The sequence below is a fragment of the Gavialis gangeticus genome, unplaced genomic scaffold (assembly GCF_001723915.1).
Source record: "Gavialis gangeticus isolate Ggan-Ray unplaced genomic scaffold, GavGan_comp1, whole genome shotgun sequence".
Classification (NCBI taxonomy): Eukaryota; Metazoa; Chordata; order Crocodylia; family Gavialidae; genus Gavialis; species Gavialis gangeticus.
In genome coordinates this window covers 24,032,337-24,055,400 of record NW_017729009.1, presented here as the reverse complement: position 1 = coordinate 24,055,400, position 23,064 = coordinate 24,032,337, and the positions used below count along the sequence as shown (strand labels likewise).

The following is a 23,064-nucleotide window of genomic DNA, read 5'->3' as shown; positions in this document are numbered from 1 at the left end:
GCCCCCCCCCCCCCCCCGCATGTTTACAAATACCTAAAACGTCGAATTTATGTGTTAATTAGACTGCCTTGCCTTCCCTAGACTTTTTCCATAAGTTTAACGGGTTGTGGTTAACCCTGTGCTTCCTTTTCTGGTTATATCAACCTGCTAACTTGTAAATACTCAGAAACCTTCACTCCGGCCGCTTACCTCCACCACCCCTTTCCCCCACACACCCTTAGAGATGGCTCTGGGTATATCACTCTAAAGCAATTGTCTATTTATTATAAAAGGAATTTTAGGATGGAATTCAAATGGACAAGTATCATTTTGGAAGAGGTAAAAGGAAATGTAAAGACTAAAGTGGTGCAGTTTTAATTAAAACTAGTTGTATGAGAGTCTCTGTCTGCAACAGACATCTGACCTAAGGATAAAACTATTTGTGAAACAGATGTGAAGTTCATGCATGCAGTGAAGACTAGCTGGACATGCTTTTTTGCCCCTTCTCAATGAAACTGTGATTTGGGGAAACATCATTTCTTGCAATGTAAGACTAAGCCACAGATTTTGCTTTACCTTTTATTTCTACAGGCTTATGAGGTTAGTTCTTCTGTTCTTACTAACGTAGATTTTTTGCTACATTACAACTTCTGGCCTTTTTGTTCGTTGAGACAGGGCTTCCTCTTTCCTGGGAATGACTGTTCTGTAGCATAGTAGATGTAGTTTGAAGTTATGCTGGATGTACGTTTACAGGTGCAATAAATCTTTGTGCTTCAAGACAGATTGGTACCTACTTAATATTAAAGAACAAATCACTCTAGAGCATAGTAAAGCTGGTTACATAATGAAAGTGGATTTAAATAATACAGCCTTAAGTGTGGTGCTTCTTGCCTGTACAAAAAAGCTTGAGGTGGAGTAACTTGTGGCTATGTTGTGAATGAGAGTTGTAGAGGGTCTACAAGAACAACATTTACCAGAACTGCTTTTAATTTTGAGAATTGTCAATTGCCAAAATTACGGAAGTGTCAGCAATGTGTTAGCATTTCACTGGAGCACAAGGGAACTAATATTGTTCCCACTCAGTAGCTGGTATGAAGTAAGGAGAGTTAAATTTTAACCTTCTTCCTTCTCCCTGTTTTCTGATGGACATTCCAAGACTGTTTCCCTCATGATTTTGTTTCAACATCCCTTTGTTTCTTGAAATTCTGGCAAGAAATGCTGAGACAAGCATGCCTTCTGTGAGAGTATGCTTTTCATCCTAGCAAGGCCTCTGTTCTTAGTATATGTTGTTAAATGTTGAATATATTTGGTTCATTGCACCTTTTTTAATAAATTAGGGTTATGTTCTGGTATTCTTACAACATGTCTGTAATAGGATTGTCCTGTTAAGTTTTGGAAGCATGATGTTGGAAGGGTAACTCTACCTTCCTTTAAAAGGATATTGAAGAACACTTCAACAAGAATTTCAGGTATTAAAGAATATTGGATTTAAACTCCATTTGGTCACCTGTAGATTTGTGTGTGTGGTGAGGGTTGTGCGTCTTTTTTTAAGTATAAAAGACATGCAAACAAATTAGTTGTTCCCATATTTAGGCTACTGAAATGGGGAGTTACTTATGCTATGTGGGTATTCACCTTAATGTATTTGTTATTAACATCTTGTCCTTTGGCTTTATGACAGTATTTTTCACTGTAGCCGTAAACTGATTAGCTAGAACAAAGATGCCTTTATACTCGAGCATGTTATTTTAGAAAATTTGTTTAGGGGTGGAGGAGAGGTTAAACAGAGTCATGTTGTCTGGTGGAGTTAAGAAGTGATTGGTCTTCATCAACCTTTCCCTATTTCTCCCAAAATTAAATAACTTTTAATTTTCTGCCTTAAAGTTTGTGTTGGCAAGAAATCTGTAAACTACATCCCAGTTCCTTTCTAGACAAAAAATCCCTAATGCCTTATCTAGTCTGCTGCATGTGCTGCCTTTCTGGCTTGCACGTTCAGGGATACTGTTGTACACGTGCCTCCTTGCTCCTCTAAGAGAACTTCTCTAAGGTAAAACATCAGTTTTAATGAGAGTGTCAGACTGCAAACACAACCATCTCCTTATGATGGAGAGGTCTTGAAGTCCAGATCTCTTCTGATGTCGTGGAGCCAGCTTTTTATATGAACATTTAAATTCTTTGAAACCTTATGTAGTATCACTTTTTAAAGCTCATTTTTTTGCAGCTGAAGTTTAGGTTCCTGTGCTGCAAAAAGTGCAGCTTAAAAAGAAGAGCCAAATCTTAATTATGTATACACAACAGTTCTTTTGCGTAAGAGTTGTATGCAGTGTGCAGTTTTTAAAAATGAAAAACAGGTGAAGGAAAAATTTAATGGTCTTATTATGTTTGGTTATACATGATAGATAGTTTAAGGAAAGGATGGATAAAATATATGCATACTGCAGTTGAGTTAATGTTACCACAAGAATCTTAATGTTTCCACCTTCAGTTTTTTTTAACTTTGAGCACATTAATGTTGTAATACTTGAATAAAAAATAAATGCAAGAATTATTAATGAAAAGAAGAGCTCCCAAGTCCTAAGTAAAAGATTTCTCAGGCAATATTGAACTAAAGGCTAAACGTTGTTTAACACTGGGGACCCTGCAGTCTGGTGTGTGGGGGAAATGTCCGTAGCTGAGGCTTTTTAAAATGTCCCTGATAGTGGTCAAAATAGTCATGTTCTTGCTCTAGCTTTAATTCTAAAACAGCTCATTAGAGATGGTTTAAATTTTCCTAAAAAAGTAAGAGAATATGTTGTGACTCAAAAGATTTTTTGGGGGAAGTTCTGATTGCCTGAAAACCGTAACTGCAGCTGTTCTGCTCTCTAGTGTTGTTACTAGTAATGTTTATAATAGGTAACTTACCACACATTTCCTACTGAAATACTAAGTTTAAAACTACATTTGTGTTAAAACATACTATAATACAGTAAAACAAGAGTGTTAGTGTGGGTACTACATACAAGATCCATCTAAGATGGTTGGTTGCTGTCAGCAGTAATCCAGATTCTTTCACACTCAAGAGCTGAAGCTCAAACAGCATGTGAGCAGTGTACATGTGCCACTTCTCTTTAAAATGGTCCTACTCTTCAGAAAATGGAATAAGGAGTCTGAAAGCTGAAGTCTGACTTAAAAGTTTGAAAGGAGGGGTCATTCAAATAGTTCTAAATCTTGACAGATTTTTCCAGTGAGTTCAATGAATTTCCAGGAAATCTCCACCAGTGATACTTTTCTGGAGCAAAAGCAAATTAAAATGGCTGTTTGGTGTTCTCCTACTTAGTGGTAAATTTGCATAGGGCTTATTACTTGCTTCCTGGTTGGACCTCCCATCGGTCTAGGACATGGTTGGACCTCCCAAGGGTCTGTAGAAGTACATCTTCCACTGTTTTTGGCCTTCATCATGCAATCTTAAAAACTGAAGTTCCTAGGATCCCAAGTAGATATTGTTAGCAGTTCTGTGGAACAGCATGTCATGTAAATATGACAAGATCGTGTTTCATGGACAAGATCTTTTGTGTCTCACTGATAAGACAGAAGTCTAAGATGTTGTGATTTGAAAGAAGAAAAGCCTTTCTTCCTTGCCTCCCCCACCCTTTTTAAACATTCTTAATAAAACTGGTTCTAATGCCCAAGGTCACATGACAAATTGTTTATACCTACAGTACCTGCACAGGTGTGCTGCTATCTACAGGCATCATTTTGTATTCCTAAACTATGAAAGTAGTTGTATAAAATAAGACTGCTGTACAGCACTGTAAAACTGTTCAGTGTGCAGTCACATTTCCAAATGAAATGTCTGTGCTGCAGCTTGGAAAATGCAAGAACTTTGTTGACATAACGTAAAGTTCTTTAAACTTGAAACTGATTTTTGTATAAAGTGTTTAGGTAAGTAACAGTTTTAGCCTTTTTACATTTTTTTTTCTTTGATCATCACCCTCCAATTGAACGTTACAAAAATTGCTGCCCACGAGCTTAAAAAAAGCATGTGAACTTTCAGCTCAGAGTAAAGTTAAATTGCCCTTTAGGTAAAAGTTTTATGAGATTCTTAAGTAGAAGATTAAAACACTGACATATGCACATTTGGAGAGGTTTTTTTATAAGTTTTTCAGTGGTTTGTGTCATAAACACTTATTAGCAGTAGCATACAGTACTATATGTTATGTGGTTATACTGTACTTCTGTTTGGATTAAATTGCTGTTTTAAATTGGTGTACATTTACTTTGTGGCAGGAAGGGTTGTCTGTGGTGATCTCAAGCAGAGGTGTCCAACTTGCAGCCTATGAGGGCTTAAATTGCAGCTCATGGGGATTGTTGGCGCAGCATGGGAACCCATGGGATAAGTACCACTGCTGTTCAACCACCCAACCCTACACCCTTTGTTCACCACTGAATTCAGGGTCTCTGCTTACCTCTGGCAACTCAAGTTGGTGGTAGGAAAAATGGTGGGAGGTGTGACAAGCAGCTGTGTTTGCCCCCCTGGGTCTGGAGTTGTGCTGACAAGCTGCTGCTTCAGGGGCTGTGTAAGTTTTCCAGCTTTGTTTATATCAGGTATGCAAGAGAAGAAGGAATAAAAAAGGTAAATATAAATGGGAGGGAGGAAGAAAAAATAAACAGCTCTACATCTGTTATTACTATGTTATCTCTTTCCCGTGTTGCCCTGAACCTTTTCTAGGGAGAACATATAAATCTAATAAAGTCACAGGTTGTTGCAGTCAGTGTTGCTGTAGTGATCATAAAAGCCTACATTTTTAATTATCCCTAGTAGAGAGTACTACTAGATGGCAGTATAACAGACTTAAAGATGTATGTGACTTTGAGTCACCAAACTGAGTTCTCCCTCCAAACCAAATGGACAGCCACTATGTTTGATCACTCATAGAACACTATTCATTCTCTCAGTTATTGTGAAACTGATGCAACAATATCTGTTTTTGGTATTCAAGTACCAAGTGTTTCCATAGGATCATAGGAAAGTAGGGCTAGAACGGACCTCATAAGATCATCTAGTTTAGCCCCCCTGCTCAAGGCCAGATCATCTCTGACTAAACTGTCCCAGCCAGATGTCTGTCTAATCTGCTCTTGAAAGCTTCCAAGGATGGAGATTGCACAATTTCTCTATGTAGCCTGTTTAGTGCTTGACTTTATAATCAGGAAATTGCTCCTAATCTCCAGCTTAAATTTCCTTTGCTGTAATTTGAGGCTGCTCCTAGTCCTGTCCCCTATGGCCACAGAGAAAAGCCCATTTCCATCCTCTTTCCAAGTGCCCTTCAGGTATTTGAAGGTTGTTATCAGATCTACTCTCAGTCTGTTCTTCAAATGAAAGCCTAGTTCTTTCAGCCTTTTCTCTTAAGTCTTGCTTTCCAATCCCTTAAATCACTTTTGTCATGTTGCACTGGATTTTTTCCAATCTGTCCATGTCCTTGAAGTGTGGGGCACAAAACTGGACACCAATACACAGTTCTTGATTCTTTTATGGGTGCCACAGGGTATCACACAATGTTAACACTGTTAGGTATGCCAACATGATTCATAAGATTACGGATTCCTATTTGAAATACCTGGGTTAATGTCAAGCATCTATAACAGTCTGAACTCTGGTCTGTTGTTGCAGAGCTGAATGTTTTATACAAAGTAATTAAAAATGGAAGGAACTTCATATTGTATAAACATCAATGAAACTTTCATTAGAAATGATTCAGTTTGTCACCCTTTAAGTAATTTTATTTAGTCTCCAAATTCCATGGTACTTATTCAGAGAACAAACACATTTTCTATAATTTTTTGAACAAAGTGCATTATAGTTTCATAGTTTCTAGGGTCGGAAGGGGCCTGAACATCAAGTCCGACCCCCTGGTCTGGGCAGGAAAGAGTTCTGGAATCATAATACCCCAGCCAGCTATCTATCCAACCTCCTCTTGAAGACCCCCGAAGGTAGGGGAGAGCACCACCTCCCTTGGGAGCCCGTTCCAGAGCCTGGCAGCCCTAATGGTAAAGTAATGCCTCTTGATATCAAGCCTGAACCTGCTCTCAATCAATTTGTGGCTGTTAGTCCTTGTAATCCCAGGTGGTGCCCCGGGGAACAGAGCCTCACCTATTTTCTGTTGGTCCCCACTGGTGACCAGTTTATAGATGGCCACCAGATCCCCTCTCAGTCTTCTCTTGTGGAAGGTGAATAGATTCAGGCCCTTTAGTCCATCTTTGTAGGGCCTGCCCTGCTGCCCCTTGACCATGCGAGTGCCTCTCCTCTGGACCCTCTCAGTGCTAACCACATCCCTCTTGAAGTGCAGCACCCGGAACTGGGCGCAGTACTCCAACTGCGGCCTGACCATTGCCACATAGAGGGGAAGGATCACTTCCCTGGACCTGCTTGTGATTCATCTGTAGATGCACGACAAGGTGCAGTTAGCTTTATTGACCGCTTCCTCATGTTGGCAGCTCATGTCCATCCTGAAGTCAACCATGACTCCAAGATCCTTTTCAGCCACTGTGTTGTTGAGAAGGGTGTTCCCCAGCCTATAGGTGTGTTGCAGGTTCCTTCTCCCTAGATGCAGCACCTTGCACTTGTCTGCATTGAATTCCATTCTATTGTCATCCGCCCACCTCTGCAACTTGTCTAGCTCTAGTTGGATTCTGTCCCCCCCTTCCAGTGTGCCCACTTCTCCCCACATCTTTGTGTCATCAGTGAATTTGGATAGCGTGCTTTCCACACCCACCTCCAAGTCGCTGATAAAGATGTTGAATAGCACAGGCCCAAGCACCAAGCCCTGGGGAACTCCACTGCCCACATCCCTCCAGGTTGAAAATGACCCATTCACCACCACTCTCTGGGTGTGACCATCAAGCCAATTTGCCACCCATCTGACTGTGTAGGCATCAATGCTGCAGTCACCTAGTTTTTTTTTTTGTTTGTTTGTTTTTATGAGAATGGGGTGAGAAACAGTGTCAGAGGCCTTCCTGTAGTCCAGATAGACAACATCCACCTCAATGCCCTCATCTATGGACTTGGTGACCTGGTCATAAAAGGGAACAAGGTTAGTCAGGCAAGATATGCCTACAATGAACTTGTGTTGGTTGCCCCTGAGCATTACCTCCCAAGCTGGGCCCCCTCAGATGTGCTTCTTGATAATTTTCTCAAAGGTCTTCCCAAGCACCGAGGTGAGACTGACTGCCCTATAGTTACCTGGGTCCTCATTTCTCCCCTTCTTGTAAATGGGGACCACACTGGCCTTTTTCCAGTACTCTAGGACCTGACCAGAGCACCACGAGTGGTCATACAGCTGTGCCAGGGGCCCTGCTATGACCTCTGCCAATTTCATCAGTACCCTTGGATGAAGAGCATCCAGACCTGCTGATGTCCAGCCTATACATGTCCAGCCCTTCCAAGAGTTCCCTAACTAGATCATCCCTGACCCTAGGTATGGTGTCATGTCCCCTGAGCCTGTTTGTAATCCTAGTGGGGGAGTTGTCCTGTTCCCTGCTCAGAAATATGGAGGCAAAGAACTCGTTGAAGAGATCAGCTTTTTCCTTTGCTGCCATCACCAGATTGCCAAGCCTGTCCTGTAGGGGCACCACATTACCTGGTGCCTTCTTACTCCCCATGTATTTGAGAGAGGACTTTTTGTTATCCTTAATTCTGGTCGCCAGCCCTAGTTCCATCTCTGCCTTGGTCTTCCTAACCGCCTCCCTGCAATCATGAGCAATGGAGGTGTAATTCTCCTTGGTGATTTGCCCCTTGCTTCCACTGATTGTATACCACGTTTTTTGCCCTCAGGCCCTCCTGGATGTCTTTAATGAGCCACGGGGTGGGGTGGGGTTTAGCACTCTTGTCCGCTTTGGTTTGTGTTGGGACTGACTCCCTCTGAGCTCGGAGGATCATCTCTTTAAGGAACATCCATTTGTCCTGGACTCCCATCTCATTGAAACTCCGAGTTCCCAATGTCTCTCTTACTAAACTCCTTAGCTCAGAAAGATTTGGCATAGGAAGATTATTATTAGAAAGATTAAAATTAAAATTTTATTAGAAAGATTTGGCATAGGAAACACTGTTAATAATGAACTCTTCTTAATATCTGGACTGTGTCTTTAAAATTTAGCTTAGTTATGGTTGTTCCCCTTCCCTCATTCCCCTGTTCCTAAAAAAAAAAAAAACTAGAGGAGTTCCAAGCTTCTCTTACACAGGCTGGTTTTTATTTTTTCTTCAAGAAACCATAAAGTTAATCCCATTATTCATTAAAACTTAATTGAAGTCCCTGAAGTATATAGCCAAACAACTCTCTGCCAGGGCACTGCAGTACACTAGGGTGCCTAGAGATCTTTTCAAGAGTGCTCTGGGTGCTGCAGAGTTTGCAGTTAGGCATGCAAACATGGTTCACAAGATAAATCCAATTTTCAGAAAAGGAATCCATAGCATCAAAAACATCCTGACTTGTTGTGGTCTTTGAGTTCTTTGCAGCAGGAGACTTGCTCTATTTTTTTTCTGTAGCCAAAAATAAGTGAAAAGTAGGTACTGGCATTTTCTATGGAGTGCTTTGAGTATTAGAAAAGGTTGAGAACTGCTGGTATAGCCTGTTCAGTTGTCATAATCTTCTAGGTGCTCCCACTTTACCTAACTTCTTAAGGCAGGTGGTTTTTTGATGTCTTCTATTGGATCAACTGTATAGTTAGGAGAGATGTTAGTCAAGCTTTTGGGCGCACACTGTCCTTTATCAGGTTTCAGGAAAAAGCTGTTGCACCTGAAGAAAGCTTGCTTAACATCTCTCCTAACTATATACAGTTAGTTCCATAAAAGAGATCACAGAAAAAAATTCCTCGCCTCTTACACTTCCTGGGACAACCACAGCTACAACAACACTTTAACTCAGGGGTGGGCAATTATTTTAGCTGGAGGGCCACTAAGGGAGTTTGAGCTGGGTCAGAGCCTTCCTCCCTCCTCCTTCCCCCCTCCCCAGCTCACCAGAACTCCCTAGGTGGCCCCTGTATGCAGCGGGAATGGGGCTGTGGGCAGGTGGAGAGCAGCATCCTGGAGCGGGGATGGGGCTGGCCCTGGGATTGAGATTGCAGGATGATGACAGCTCAGGCGCTGCTGCCTGCATGTCCCTGCAACAGGTTCCGGTCCCACCCCTAGTGGTGGGGGTGAGACAGATGGGCTGGGGTGTCCTCAGGGTACTGATAACTTGAACTCTGCATGTGAAACAGCAACACCTGTGGAATGAGTCCTTTGTACTGATATACTGGCATATGCAGGACTTACCTGTGGTGGTGCTTCCTGTGCTCCTTCAGCCACAGCACCCGAGTGCTGATGAGGTGCCCATATTGAAACAATGGTGGCAGTGAGTTTGTGATCATATGAGAAGTGGTTGGAGCATTTTGAAAAGGAATCTCTGCCCTTCCAATGTGAGGTTTTGGGGGTTTTTCAAGGAGTTGAGGTGAAAGCAAAAAGGTAACTGCCAAATATTATATGGTTCTATTGACTTAGCTACCCGCTTCCACCGTATAGTCAACATACTGCATTGGAAGTCAATTGCTTTATTATTTCATTGCCTAGTATGTTTTGTAGCTTCAAAATCTTACATCCAAGAACCTCCTCTTCAGACTAGCTTTAATACATTTCTTGCTTTGTCATCTTGTATACCCTGTTTACACTTTTGGATGAATGATTTATATCCTTTACACTACAATTCGGTTTAGAATTGCTAATTCTGTTCTGTTCTGCTTATGGTATTTATAAGTCTTAAATGTTTGATTATGTCATTGTGATTCTTCTGCAGCTGTTAACATTCTAGGTACATCCATTAAATGTGTTTCAGTTTTGAGTGAATAGGAAATGTTAATTTATGTGAATGTGTTTATTTCCTTTCATAGGTGGGAAGTGTTTCCCAATACTAATATGCATGACTTTCAGTTTCATTAAATGCTATTAGCAAAGAGACCTTAATTTTCTCTTATGCAGAACTTTTGGCAGAGGTGATATCTTGTATTAGACCAGCTAAATAGTTGCAAAATTGTCTTTATTTCCTCTTACGTTTTTACACTTAAACAGCATTCCCTTAGTTTGCAGTTGGGATTATAATTCTGTTTTTTAATCCTTTTTTTTTATTTGTCTCGGCTGAGAGTTAAAGCACCACTAACGTAGGCACAAAGAAATTGTGGGGTAGCTGATCTCAGGAGTTCACATGCTAACTGGAAAAACAATGTAGGGGTATCTATTCTTCTACAAGGGATTAAAATACCTGTTTTATTAAAATGAGGCAAAGCTATACAAAGCACTGCAGAAGTGCTAATGTGATTAGCCTGCTGACACTTCCTGAATTATTACCTCCTATACTAAAATTCAACTAGAGAAGTTTGGTTGAAATATGTATTTGTCATACTCTTGGAATTAAATTTTAGTTCAGTATCACAGCTGGCTACCTCTCTTTTCTATGAAGACCTAATCTCATAGTTTACAGGCTTAAAGAGAAACTTCAGTGACTATAAACCATTTAGACACTTCTGTCAACTCAGATTATGGCAGTTATATCAGTTGTTTAGAATTTTTCCTGAAGTATTTTCTACTGTGCTGTATCTTGGGGTTCTTTTTTTGTTGTTGATCAGGCATTTTTAGGATGGGGGCAGGGAAGAGTAGAATTGAATAAACTTTCTGGAGTTTGAATCCAGGTCAGTTGGCTAGCATCCAGGTACTCAGCAATAATAGGTCCACTGGCTGCTCTCCCTTTCTCATTCTTTTGTATTCCCATTAACTGAAACTTGAGGGGAGAAAATTAACAAATGAAAGTATTCTGGGTATGAGTCAGGTACTATTTTGCAAATCTTGTTAAAAACTAGGTGGGGGGGGAAAAGGGTTTTAAGCTTTTGTATTCTTTCCACTCTTAACTTTTTATTTATTTAAAAAAAAAAAGTTAGTGTCTCACCTTAATACCTGTAGTATTAGGCTACTAATTTTGCTTTTAACATTTTTAAACCCCTAATGGCTTTTTTTGGTTCATAATTATGAACCAAATAAGCATAAATCAGATTTGGTTTCCTGTTAATGTAAAAGCTGTTGTTTTGCCAGTGAAGAGAAATGTTGCTAGTATTGCATGCTGAGAACTTTATTAAATGTTTTAAGCCTTGTCAAGCTAAAATGCTTTGATTATTGATGGCCATCTAATCTGGGTCGGTCAGAATAGTTCATGCTATCATAATTACTGAAATATGCTATTTGTCTTTCAGAAGATGCAGACTACAGTGCTTTTGGTACAGATACTATGACGAGGAAGAAAAATGTTTTGTCAAATGTGTTGCGTCCAGATAACCATAGAAAGAAACCGCATGTTGTCATTAGCATGCCACAAGACTTCAGACCTGTGTCTTCTATTATAGATGTGGACATTCTTCCAGAAACTCACCGCCGGGTACGACTTTATAAATATGGAACTGACAAACCACTTGGATTCTATATACGAGATGGCTCTAGTGTGAGAGTAACACCACATGGATTAGAGAAGGTACCAGGCATTTTCATATCCAGGCTTGTTCCTGGAGGCCTGGCTCAAAGCACAGGATTACTGGCTGTCAATGATGAAGTACTGGAGGTGAATGGAATAGAAGTTTCAGGAAAGAGTCTTGATCAAGTTACAGACATGATGATTGCTAATAGCCGTAACCTGATCATTACAGTGAGACCAGCAAACCAGAGAAACAATATTGTTAGGAACAGTCGGACTTCTGGCAGCTCGGGTCAGTCAACTGATAATAGTCTTCAAAGTTACACACCACATGTTGTGCAGAATTACCATCCAGAAGAAGAAGAAAGTGATGAAGAAGACATTATTATTGAAGACAGTGGTGAGCCACAGCAGATTCCAAAAGCTGTCCCGACCTGTGAGAGTCTGGAGTCATTGACACAAATTGAACTTCTTCATGAGTCGACACAAAATGGTTTCATTCCTTCCAGGGAAGTAAATTTATTTCATTCAGCAGGCAGCGTTAACATGGAGTATGAAATACGTGATGCAGACCAAAAGTCCTTAGAAGAAGATGGAACAATCATAACATTATGAAATTGCATCATTACATTTTACTATTAACTGAAGATGCCATATACCTTTCAATTTGGCACAGTATGAAATGCAGTTTATACCTCTCAGCCTATTTAACCACTACAAGCTGTAAACAAACTTAGAAGGAAAAAAATAAGTACAGCAAGGTTAAAAAAAAATGGTTGCTTATTTCAGTTACATAGTTTTATACATGTGTGTAAATATTTTACAAGTGAGGGTAAATAACTGGTAAGCCTTGGACAGAGGTAAATCTCAGTTGAAAATGAAGGATGGTTGAGAGGTATGACTTTATATTTATTAAGTGGGGTACTACTGGCTTTTGAAGAGTAAATTTCCATTACCATGTGGGGTAGATTAAGTAATTAATTAGACATACAACTTAATTGTTTCTAATCTTCCAGGCATGGCCATGTAAAATTACTTGGAAATGCTCTTAACTGTGATTGTAAATTCTAACGTGAAAGTTTTAATAATCTTCTAGTTTTGTACCTTGAGGACCAGTTCTCTTCTCTTAGTTTTTAAGGTATTTAAAGAGGTCTCTTATACTTTGCTCTAGTTATTAATTATTGTACTTGATCTTTCTGTACACTTCTGAAGAAATTTAAATTCAAGCAAGGTTATAAAACTAACATCTCACCTGATGCTTATTACACGTTCAAAACATTCTAGTAATGTTAAAGATTTTTGTTAATGAAAAAATAGTTGCTTGAAATTGGTAGTAAGTTGAAAGTTGTGTCTCAATTTTTCTTAAATCCAAATTATTTCTTATTCCAGATTCGAGCAGTTTACGTTGCTTTTTCTTTTTTTAAAGCAAAGTCAAACCTGTGCTTTTGAAACTTTTAAATTAGAACTCGTGAAATAAAATGGACTATGAACATTTAATTTATGAAGGTCCTGTAGACCAAACAGTATCAGAAATAATAGCCCTTGTGCTGCCAGCACTTAAGCAGATGCTTAACATTTATTTACATGGGGCTATCATGCTGAATGTTAAGCATCTGGTTTAGTATTCTGTAATACCAGGGCTATAACTGTATTAAACTCTTCTGCTAGTGGCATAATGTTTCTCCAAAATAATTGCCTTTGTGGTAGTAAGGAGAAAACATTTAAACTCTCCAGGTGGTTAACACTGTTTGTGCAAGCTGATATTTTTAATAGGAATCTGGGGTGAAAGTTGCAATTTTTTTTCCTAAGTCAGTTACAAGTCCTATGGACTTCAATCAAGTTATATTCTATCAGTTTGAAGTATTTCAGGCTTCTTGACTTGTGATGTTCAATATAGCAGTATAGGATGTTTTTAAATTACAGCATGGGCTATTTTATTATCAGCTTTGTGGCATTTTAATAGTAAGGATATGGCTCAGCATTTTAAACATGCAGCTGCTAGAATTTTTTTTACTAACAACTATTAAATTTAAAACAAGCAAAAAAATATTCCCAGTTTAAGAACATAAAATGGGATGGAAATAAACATGTTGCTATTTCTTTTAAATTAAAAACCATTTTAAAAAATCCATGCTGCTCAAAACTTGGCTTTTAGGAAAAACTGGGGGGTTTTTTGGTTTGTTTTTATGAGTTTTCCTTCCCCCTCTCTCCCCGTTTCTTTCGTTTGAGGACCTCCTTCTCTTCCCTAGAAACTCAGTGAATGACTTTCATTTATTCTAGTATTGTTCACTTTGTGCCTTTTGTGTACTTGAATGTATGGTGAACAATCAAATGAGTAAAACAAACTTGGATTAAGAGAAGAGAATGAAATCTACAGATACTGAACTGGTAGCATACTTCTTAATACAGGTGTAATGCCTTTGATGGAATTGTTTTATGGGTCTAATATGGTACATTAGTTATGCAGCAGTTTGGATGTAAGATAAGCTATTAACTTATGCATAAGCATGACACCTTGGAACACCAGTGTTACAGGATCATCATTTATTGCTTAAATACGAACATGTAAGACTAGTGCTCTGCTCAGCTTAATTCCTACTTGTATCATATTCATGAACACTAAGTTTGTAAACCAGTGTTAAGAACTTAAGGAAATTTTAAATAAGGTTATACAATAAAACTGTACATAAATTTCCATTTCTTAGGATGCTTCCTTGAAACTGATTGACTTGATCAATGAGGAGGTGTTCCTTTGGGTAACACATTTATTTTTGTGAAGAGTACTCAATATAGACTAGCTCTACTTCGAAGAAATTTTATGATATGTGGTAGAATCAAGCATAAAAATCATTTAAAATGCCTAAAGAGTAAGCATTTTATGCATTTGGCAATGAAAATGACAGACTGCACGGCATGTAATTGCTTAACACTGCAGTTGCCATAAGAGAACATTTCTAAAAGTTCTTCTACCAATCTCCTACCACTATATATAATTGCTTATTACTAAATGTTTTAAAATTGTGTTACAGGATAATCAACTACTGAAACAAGTTGTTTAATTGAATTTAGATGTAAAAATGGTACTGGGGGTTCAGTATAAAGTTTTTTTTTCTAAAGATTATACAGATATTGTTAGCCTTTCATGCACTACCTCCTAAGCTTTTAACAGTTCACATCCTCTAAAATGCCTCTGTAGAGGAAAATACTTCACAGCTTCACTCTTTTGTACAGATTTTATTTTTAGCTATAAAATCCAAAATTGATACTAAGTTTATTAATGCATGATTGACAATAGTAAGCTGCTATTAATGCACAGTTTGTGATAAATATCTAATGTATAAATTGTATTTTTAATCTAGATTTTATAAACTAATTTATAACATCCAAATTATTTCACAATGCATTGGAAAACCAAAATTCTTTTAAATAGTGTTATATGATCATGTACATGCACAGTGAAAGCAGTCAATCTTTCTTTTCTACTGGCAGTCTGAAAGCAGATTGGCCTTCTAAGTGCACCTTATTTTAACAGAAAAAAAAGTTGATGGAATTAAGACACACTTCCTATGAAGTTCAGTTATGGTACCAGATAAGTAAAGCCGAACTGTGAATCATGTTCTTCCACAGCTGATGTAAATTTAGGACAATGTTCTTATGAGTTATCTGCAACGTGTACTCCTGTGAATATTATGTATTTTCTAACTTTACTTGCAACTTGATTTTTACATGAATGAAAAAATGTTTAAAATGTCAAATATCAGTATTTTTCTTACAACCTTAGTGTATAATGTACATTGATATCTCACTAAACGAATGTTGATTTTTACAAAAATCAGACTAGCATTAGTTGTATATTGGTCTTATATTTTTACAGTCTGGGACAATAATTGATATAAAGAAATGGATGTAGAAATGTGATGACTATTTTTAACTTGACAGGCAACTCAATGTGAATAAAAATTTGTATAGTTTGTTTTTGAAAGTGAAAATTGATTAATGTGTTTGGGGTCCAGTTTAATTGTGTGCTTGCTTAACTTTGTTTGTTTTTGTCCTATTAAGATGGAAAAAATTAGCCATGGTGCAGGTCCCAGCTCCCTCACCTATATGACATTTATATCCCATAGGAAAACAGTCTCCTAAATAGTCAAAAGCTCCATTCCCCACTCAACCATGGTTTTGACCCAAATATGAATGATATAATTTTTGTGGGCCTGAACACTGTAGTGATAGAAATTATAATTTTAAAGTTGCTCCTTAATAGAGGGCTGGGGGAACTGGGAGAATGATCCATCAGGCAGAGTTAGCAAGTTAGTTAGTGAGAAGAGTACCAAGGATCTGCAGATATTGTGTGCTGCTCCACAAATTTTTTAAGTGTGCTGTTCTTCTCATTCATATATGCCGGTGCTTATTGAACCAAGTGATCACTACGAGCACGACTAATCAAACTGGTACTTATCACTAGGGATAGCATTGGATGTGGTGGTCATGGTCCACAGAAGGTCCATCGGACACTAGGAGTTCAGCCAAGGAAGGGGAGCAGGTTTTTAATCTCCCTCTGTTATGTGATATGTGGTGTTGAATATGCAAGGCTTTTAGTGTTGATGTGAATACTAGCCCTGTAGTGACAACATTCAGTAATAGAATGCTACAATTAATTTGAACTCTAATGCTGGCCTGTTTCTAGAGTCTTGTTCCATTTCAGTGCCTTAGGCAGCATCAGATACGGTTCTATTTTTATTAGGCAAAAATTAGTCTTTTTAGTTGAGATCTGTGAATGTTGAGTTGCATCTGCTTGTTTTACAGCTAAAATGAGTTTTTACAGTCATTTGCTCTGTCAGTGAATTGGATCCTAAATTTTCTTGACTTGTTTACAGAGTCCAGTACCTCACTTATACTACTGTAGCCATGTAACATGACAACAGGGTTACAGAAGACAGAATTTGTTGTCTGTGCCACTGATGTGCAAGCCAGAAAGCCTTACTTGAAAGCTGTAATACTTGTATTTGGAGTCAAATCTGTAAACCTGAGAGTTAAAATGTGTAGTTATTCAGATTCTGGATTGCGGGGTGGGGGGCCTGGGTTAAGTATGAGGATATGTTGGGGGTTTTTTAACTTGGAAACCTTTGGAAGGATAGAACGAGTCCTCTCAGCTGCTGGCTTTTCACATGCTTAATTATTATGGGACAAATAACCTGCTGCTGTTGGTCTTGCTGTACTTTAAATATTAAGTCACCTACAGTCTAGAGTAGTTTCATTCATTCATTCATTCATATATATATATATATATATATATAAAAAAGCTGAAAGGGAGGGGGTTAAGTTGAGCAGATTTGGCTAGGTTTAATTGAGAAACGTAATGTAATTTAAATCGTATCTTTTGGAAAGTAACCCAAAAGCCAGGTCCTGGGTTTATTCATGTGTCTGCTTGTGATTAATGCAGTGAGATCCAATAAAATCTTATGTATATAAATATTTTCTGTGGAAAGAAAGGAGAAAATTAAAGGAGAGATTGTCAGAGGTATGGGAGAGTTACTGAGAGTTACTCTTGTCACATTCTGTTTAGGATATGACTTCACTGCAGTTTAACCAGGCTGTGAATCAGGGTGGGTGAGTAGGTTGGTTGGTCAGTCTTGTTTCCTTTCTTCTCCCCAGACTTTACTATTTGAAATTTGTTTTTTAGTTGTGCTTTCAGCTGGGGCTAACTGGCACAGTGAAGTTATTGGTGAGAACCTAGGTTCTGCTTTCGCTTAAGCTAGTAACCTGCTCACGTTTCAGTGAGGATGCCAGCTCAGTCACTGGAATGCTGTTAATCCTGCATTCCATTTCTGTACTTCTGCCCCGTGTCACTAAGAACAGACAAGGTCTCCACAGTTGGAGTTAAGGGGACCAACCGAATACAGTGAGGTTGGTATAAATGAAATTTCATCCCTCTTCTCATGGCCCTTTGCAAGTCTGCAAGTGTTTCCATGCAAATCCAACACTGAAGGCTTTGCATTCAAGATGTAAAACCCAGTCAAGGGAAGTCTTACATACTTAATTGCTAACATAGCTTTACTGCTCAGTCTTTGCTCAGAATAGCATTGGAATTAACCCTGCTTAACTTGAGATGACAAGATTGTACTGGCCTGGAAGGGCTGTAGTTATATTTTAACAAGATTCAAAGTTCTGTCTAGTGTGCAGGTAGGCAAACGCTGGAAATTACAAAACTGTCTAATGTTGGCCTGACTGTCCCTTCTCAAAGTCCATTGGAACAGAATTAAACCAACATCAAGCACTTTTTTAAATCCTCCTTTTGTCATCTTGAAACATTTATTTGTAAGATCTTGGCATTATCTGGGAAATGATTGTTTGCACATCAGTTTATCTAGTGCATGCTCATCACATCAGTATCCAAATATCAGTGTATCAAAAGTCATAAAGGGCAAACATGTCAAAGCAGTGATGAAACTGAATAGTAAGCAGATATAAGATAGGTGTATTAACTTATGGCAATATCAGCATGAAGACAAAGTCCATTATGTAGTAAGATGGAGAGTTCTTAGCTGTTGCATTAATGCCACCTGGCATTAAGCTAGTGATAGGTTGATGCAAGTAGTATACTCTAGTTCTTGGACTCCCAGATTCTAACCAAGACTTCACAATTCTAATGCTTTACCCTTGGGGAAAGTCATCTAACAAGAGAAAAACAGGGTGAATAGGCTATATCATGCAGGGACCTGAGTCATGATTGTGGAGTGCTTTGGAAATGTGAAGTGCAAAGTGATTCAGAGTGCTGCATTATCTCATTAGCCCTATATAATCCTACTCTACTAGGTTAGAAATATTGCTAATACAATATAACCTCTGCATCCTATCAGAGTAATATTCCTTTCTATTTGGGCTGTTACCTCAGTACCTGAAAGCAGAAGGAAATGGTATGCATTTCTTCAGTGACTAAGGCCCTAGAGCAGGTTCTACATGATTTTATGTACCAAGCTTATATAGCACAAAGCGTACGTCTTGCTCCCATGTTTGCGTTCCACATGAGAACACATGCGTCCTTGACTTGTCACATACTTTGAGTGCTCAGTGGCACCTGGTGATTGCTTTGAAAACTTGTTTGGTTTCACTTGTCTCAAACTGAAGTTACTGGAGAGGTAGGGAAATAACAGGGTGCATATGAAGGTTCTTTGGATGGCTGGTAGTGAGAGGAGAAGGTGGAGGTATAGTAGTAAGCAGGACCTCACAATTATTCAAGGTGGTGGTAATCAAACTATTCTTACTTCATACTCCCACACAGCTGGCATGCCAAACAAAACTAGTTTTGCTGAGATGGCTTTCTAGTTCCACAGAGGCTGGCACAGTTGAAGCTACCAGAAAGCAAATGAGGTACAGTCAGATGGGAGCGAAGCAGAATGGTGTAATAAGTGATGATGGGAGATGACAGTCCCATCAAGATCAGCACTGAGGGTTTATCAAATTTATTATTGCCCCCATCTGCCCCTCTTGTCCGAGTACAAACCTGTGCACTTGCACCCTGTCCTTCAGTTAGTGATCACAGTGCATTTGAAAATTTAACCTTAACTCTGTTTCTATAAAATTAGTACTAATCACTGTACATGGATCACACAATGGCTGAGTTGGGAATAAAACCCAGAGGTTCTCATTTTGAGTCCCGTCTTCTGACTGTAAGATGGCATTCTTGCCTTCCTATTTATTTAATACAATGACAGGCCTAGTGAGGAGGGCCTTAAACTAGGTTCACTGGGGGATGGAGACCAAAGCCCTGAGGTATGTGGGGAAGTAGAAGATCTGGAGGAAGCTCGAGGAGGGGGCAACAGAGGAGGCTTCCTAATTCTTCCTGAGAAAGTAGGACAATGGCTCGTTACCATGGGTGTTTGTACTGTAACGCACAAAGCCTGGGAAATGAGCAAAAAGAATTAGAAGTCCTCACAGAGTCAAGGACCTATGATGTGATTGGAGTAACAGAGACTTGATGGGACAGCTCACATGACTGGAGCATGATCACAGGTGGGTACAAACTGTTCAGCTAGGACAGGCAGGGGAGAAGAGGAGTTGTGCTATATGTAAAAGAGCTATATGATTGCTCAGAGCTCCAGTATGAAATGAGATAGGCCTGTTGAAAATCCCTGGGTTAAGGTTAGAGGGGAGAGCAACAGGGGTGATGTCATGGTGGGTGTCTGCTATAGACCACCAGACCAGGAGGGTGAGGCAGATGAGGCTTTCTTCAGACAACTTGTGGAAGTTTTCAGATCACAGACCCTGGTTCTCATGGAGGAATTCAGTCACCTTGACGTCTGCTGGGAGAGCAATACAGCAACGTGCTGGCAATCCAGGAAGCTTTTGGAGAGTGTTAGAGACAACTTCCTGGTGCAAGTGTTGGAGAGACCAACAGAGCAGCAGAGTATAGACCCTGGACTTCAGAAAAGCAGACTTTGACTCCCTTAAGGAACTGATGGGCAGGGTCTTCTGGGAGGCCAGTTTGAGGGGGAAAGGAGTCCAGGAGAGCTTGGTTGTATTTTAAAGAAACCTTAGTGAGGGCACAGGAACAAACCATCCCAATGTGCAGGAAGAATTGCAAATGTGGCAAGTGACCAGCTTGGCTTAACAGAGAACTCTTTGGTGAATTTAAACACAAAAAGGAAGCTTACAAGAAGTGGAAGCTTGGACAGATGACTAGGGAGGAGAATAAGAATATTGCTCTGGCCTGTGGGGATGAAATCAAGAAGGCCAAAGTGCAATTGGAGATGCAGCTAGTAAGGGTTAGTGAACAGTAACAAGAAGGGTTTCTACGAGTATGTTGGCAACAAGAAGGTGTGGGTCTGTTATGGAGAGGGAGAGGCAACCTAATGTCATGATGAAGAAAAGGCTGAAGTGCTTGATACCATTTTTTTTAACCTGGCTCTTCATGGGCAAGATCAGCTCCCAAACTACTGTACCGGGCAGCACAGTTTCAGGAGAAGGTGAGCAGTCCTCAGTGGTGAAAGAACAGGTTAAAGGACTATTTAGAAAAGCTGAATGTGTACAAGTCCATGGGGCTGGATGCTACATCCAAAGGTGCTAAGGGAGTCGGCTGATGTAATTGCAGAGCTGTTGGCCACTATATTTGAAAATGATGATTGAGGAGGTCACAGACAATTGGAAAAGGGCAAATATAGTGCCCATCTTTAAGAAAGGGAAGGAGGAGGATTTAGAGAACTATGACCAGTCAGCCTCACCTCAGTCCCTGGAAAAATCGTGGAGGAGGTCCTCAAGGAACCCATTTTTAAGCACTTGGGAGGAAAAGAAAGTGATCAGGAAGTCAGCATGGATTCACCAAGGGCAAGTCATGCCTGACCAACCTGATTACCTTCTATGATGAGATGACTGACTCTGTGGGTGCGGGGAAAGCAGTGGATGTGATATACCTTGACTTTAGCAAGGCTTTTGATATGGTCTCCCACAACATTCTTGCAAGCAAGCTGAGGGAATTGTGGGCTAGATGAATGGATTGTAAGATGGATAGAAAGCTGGCTGGATCTTCAGGCTCATGGGTAGTGATCAATAGCTCGAGGCTGAGTTAGCAGCCAATATTAAGTGGAGTTCCCCAGAGGTCAGTCCTGGAGCCAGTTTTGTTCAATATCTTCATTAACAATCTGGAAGATGGGATGGAGTGCACTCTAACCAAGTTTGTGGATGACACCAATCTAGGTGGAGTAGTAGATATGCTGGAGGGTAGGGCTAGGATTCAGAGTGACCTAGACAAATTGGAAGGATAGGGCCAAAAGAAATCTCATGAGGTTCAACAAGAACAAGTGCAAAGTCCTGCACTTAGAACAGAAGAATCCCATGCACCGACCGGTACAGGCTTGGGACCAACTGGCTAAGCAGCAGCTCTGCAGAAAAAGACCTGGGGATTACAGTGGACAATAAGATGGATATGTGTCAACAGCATGCCCTTGTTGCCAAGAAGGCTAACAGGATCCTGGGCTGCTTTAGTAGGTGTGTTGCCAGCAGATTGAGGGAAGTAATTATTCCTCTCTATTCTGCACTAGTGAGGCCACATCTGTAGTATTGTGTCCTGTTTGGGGCCCCAGCAAGGGAAGTTTAGGTTGGATATTAGGTAAAATGTTCTCAGTAAGGGTGGGGAAGCACTGAAACGAGTTTCCTGAAGAGGTGGTGGAATCTCCATCCTTGGAGGTTTTTAAGGCCCAGCTCAACAAAGCCCTGGCTGAAATGATCTGATTGGGGATGGTCCTGCTTTGAGCAGGTGGTTGGACTAGATGTGACCTCCTGAGGTTCTTTCTAACTCTAATTTTTGATGACTCTGATTCTATGATAAAGGTATGAATTGGTACAGACACCCTTTGCATGCTTGAAAGCAATGAAGTTATGAATATTTTTAGCACTAGATTTTTTTAATAGGGCAAATTGGATTTATTCTATTAAATTTAATAACAGGAAAGAATTGCATCTTTTTTGCTTTTGTCATGTTTTTAAGACACTAACAATTTTTCATACAGTTGCAACACAAGCAACATAGAACAGAAAATGTAGATGGTTCAGGACCTCCATAAAATTAAGTTGTGCCAAGTTCATCACTGCATGAAAATGGTGGTTTTGCTGCACAGCATCCTACACTCTGGGACTGACTGATTTGGAGAGTGCATCCTGGTGAGAACAGAAATATCTTTTCCAGGTTTACTGATGGGGAAACTGAGAACTGAAGTGGCCTATGGCTGTGACTTGCCCGAAGTCACAGTACCAATCTGTGACAAATGGGAATAAAACTGAGATCTTCTGACTCATATTTTAACATGCTGTCTTCTGAGAAAAGAATAAAAGGGTGCATGTCAGTCAGTTCTACAAGCAGCTATAATTCATCTACGTCTAACCTTGTTAGACTCAAGGCACCGTTTAGAAAATGACACCTTAGTTTCCACTTGCTTTGATTACAGAAAAATAAGAGAAACTTTTCTATTGTGAAGAAGTCAGACCACAACAGGTCCAAATGGTTTTAATGTTAGTGATTCATGTTTGAAATCTGTGTGGTCCCCCACAAGTGGGAATGTGTGTTTCCCTGGGGGCAAACAGCAGCAGCACAAGATGTGCTGCTGTTACTTGTCACCAAGGAACACCCGTGGCATGCGTGCTCTGATGCACAGCACATTAACTCCATTGGAGTAGGAGAGGCTGGGGCCAGCAATTGTGCCTTACCTGCAGTCCTGGTGGCTTTCAGGAGCTGCAGCCATGGCGATTTTCTGCAGCACGGAACCTGACTGGCAGCTGGAGTGTGGCTCCAGTCAGCCAGCCTCTGGTTTTGGGCAGTGTGCACTGCCACCATGTGTGCTGCCCTGCCTTTGTTTTATAGTTGTGGGGGTTTTTTGACCCCAGGACAGCAAGTCACAGCATGGGGAACACCTGCACGAGCAGTATATGTGATGTGTGGCACCACAGATGGGTTTGCAGTGCCACGTACTGCATGTCTGCATTTGTCTGGACATACCCTCCGAGTTCATAATGTGAACCACATTTGCACACCTGACAGTGCATCACTGTTGAAAGGATCTCAAGGCATCCCAGGGTTCCTGGTTGAGAATCACTGATCTACGTCATACTGTCATATATACTGACAAACAGGTAC

The 23,064-nt window shown here is 40.0% G+C and overlaps 1 protein-coding gene across 1 annotated transcript in view; it reads left to right on the top strand.

Annotated features, from left to right (window-relative positions):
- The window catches only part of PARD6B (par-6 family cell polarity regulator beta), a 26,436-nt gene extending 11,005 nt beyond the window's left edge, over window positions 1-15,431 (top strand). The window contains exon 3 of the mRNA XM_019510244.1: window positions 11,227-15,431. Within this exon, the coding sequence (XP_019365789.1) occupies window positions 11,227-12,056 (830 nt within the window). The 3' untranslated portion in view covers window positions 12,057-15,431. The remainder of the gene's footprint in view (window positions 1-11,226) is intronic.
- The last annotated feature ends 7,633 nt before the right edge of the window (window positions 15,432-23,064 follow it).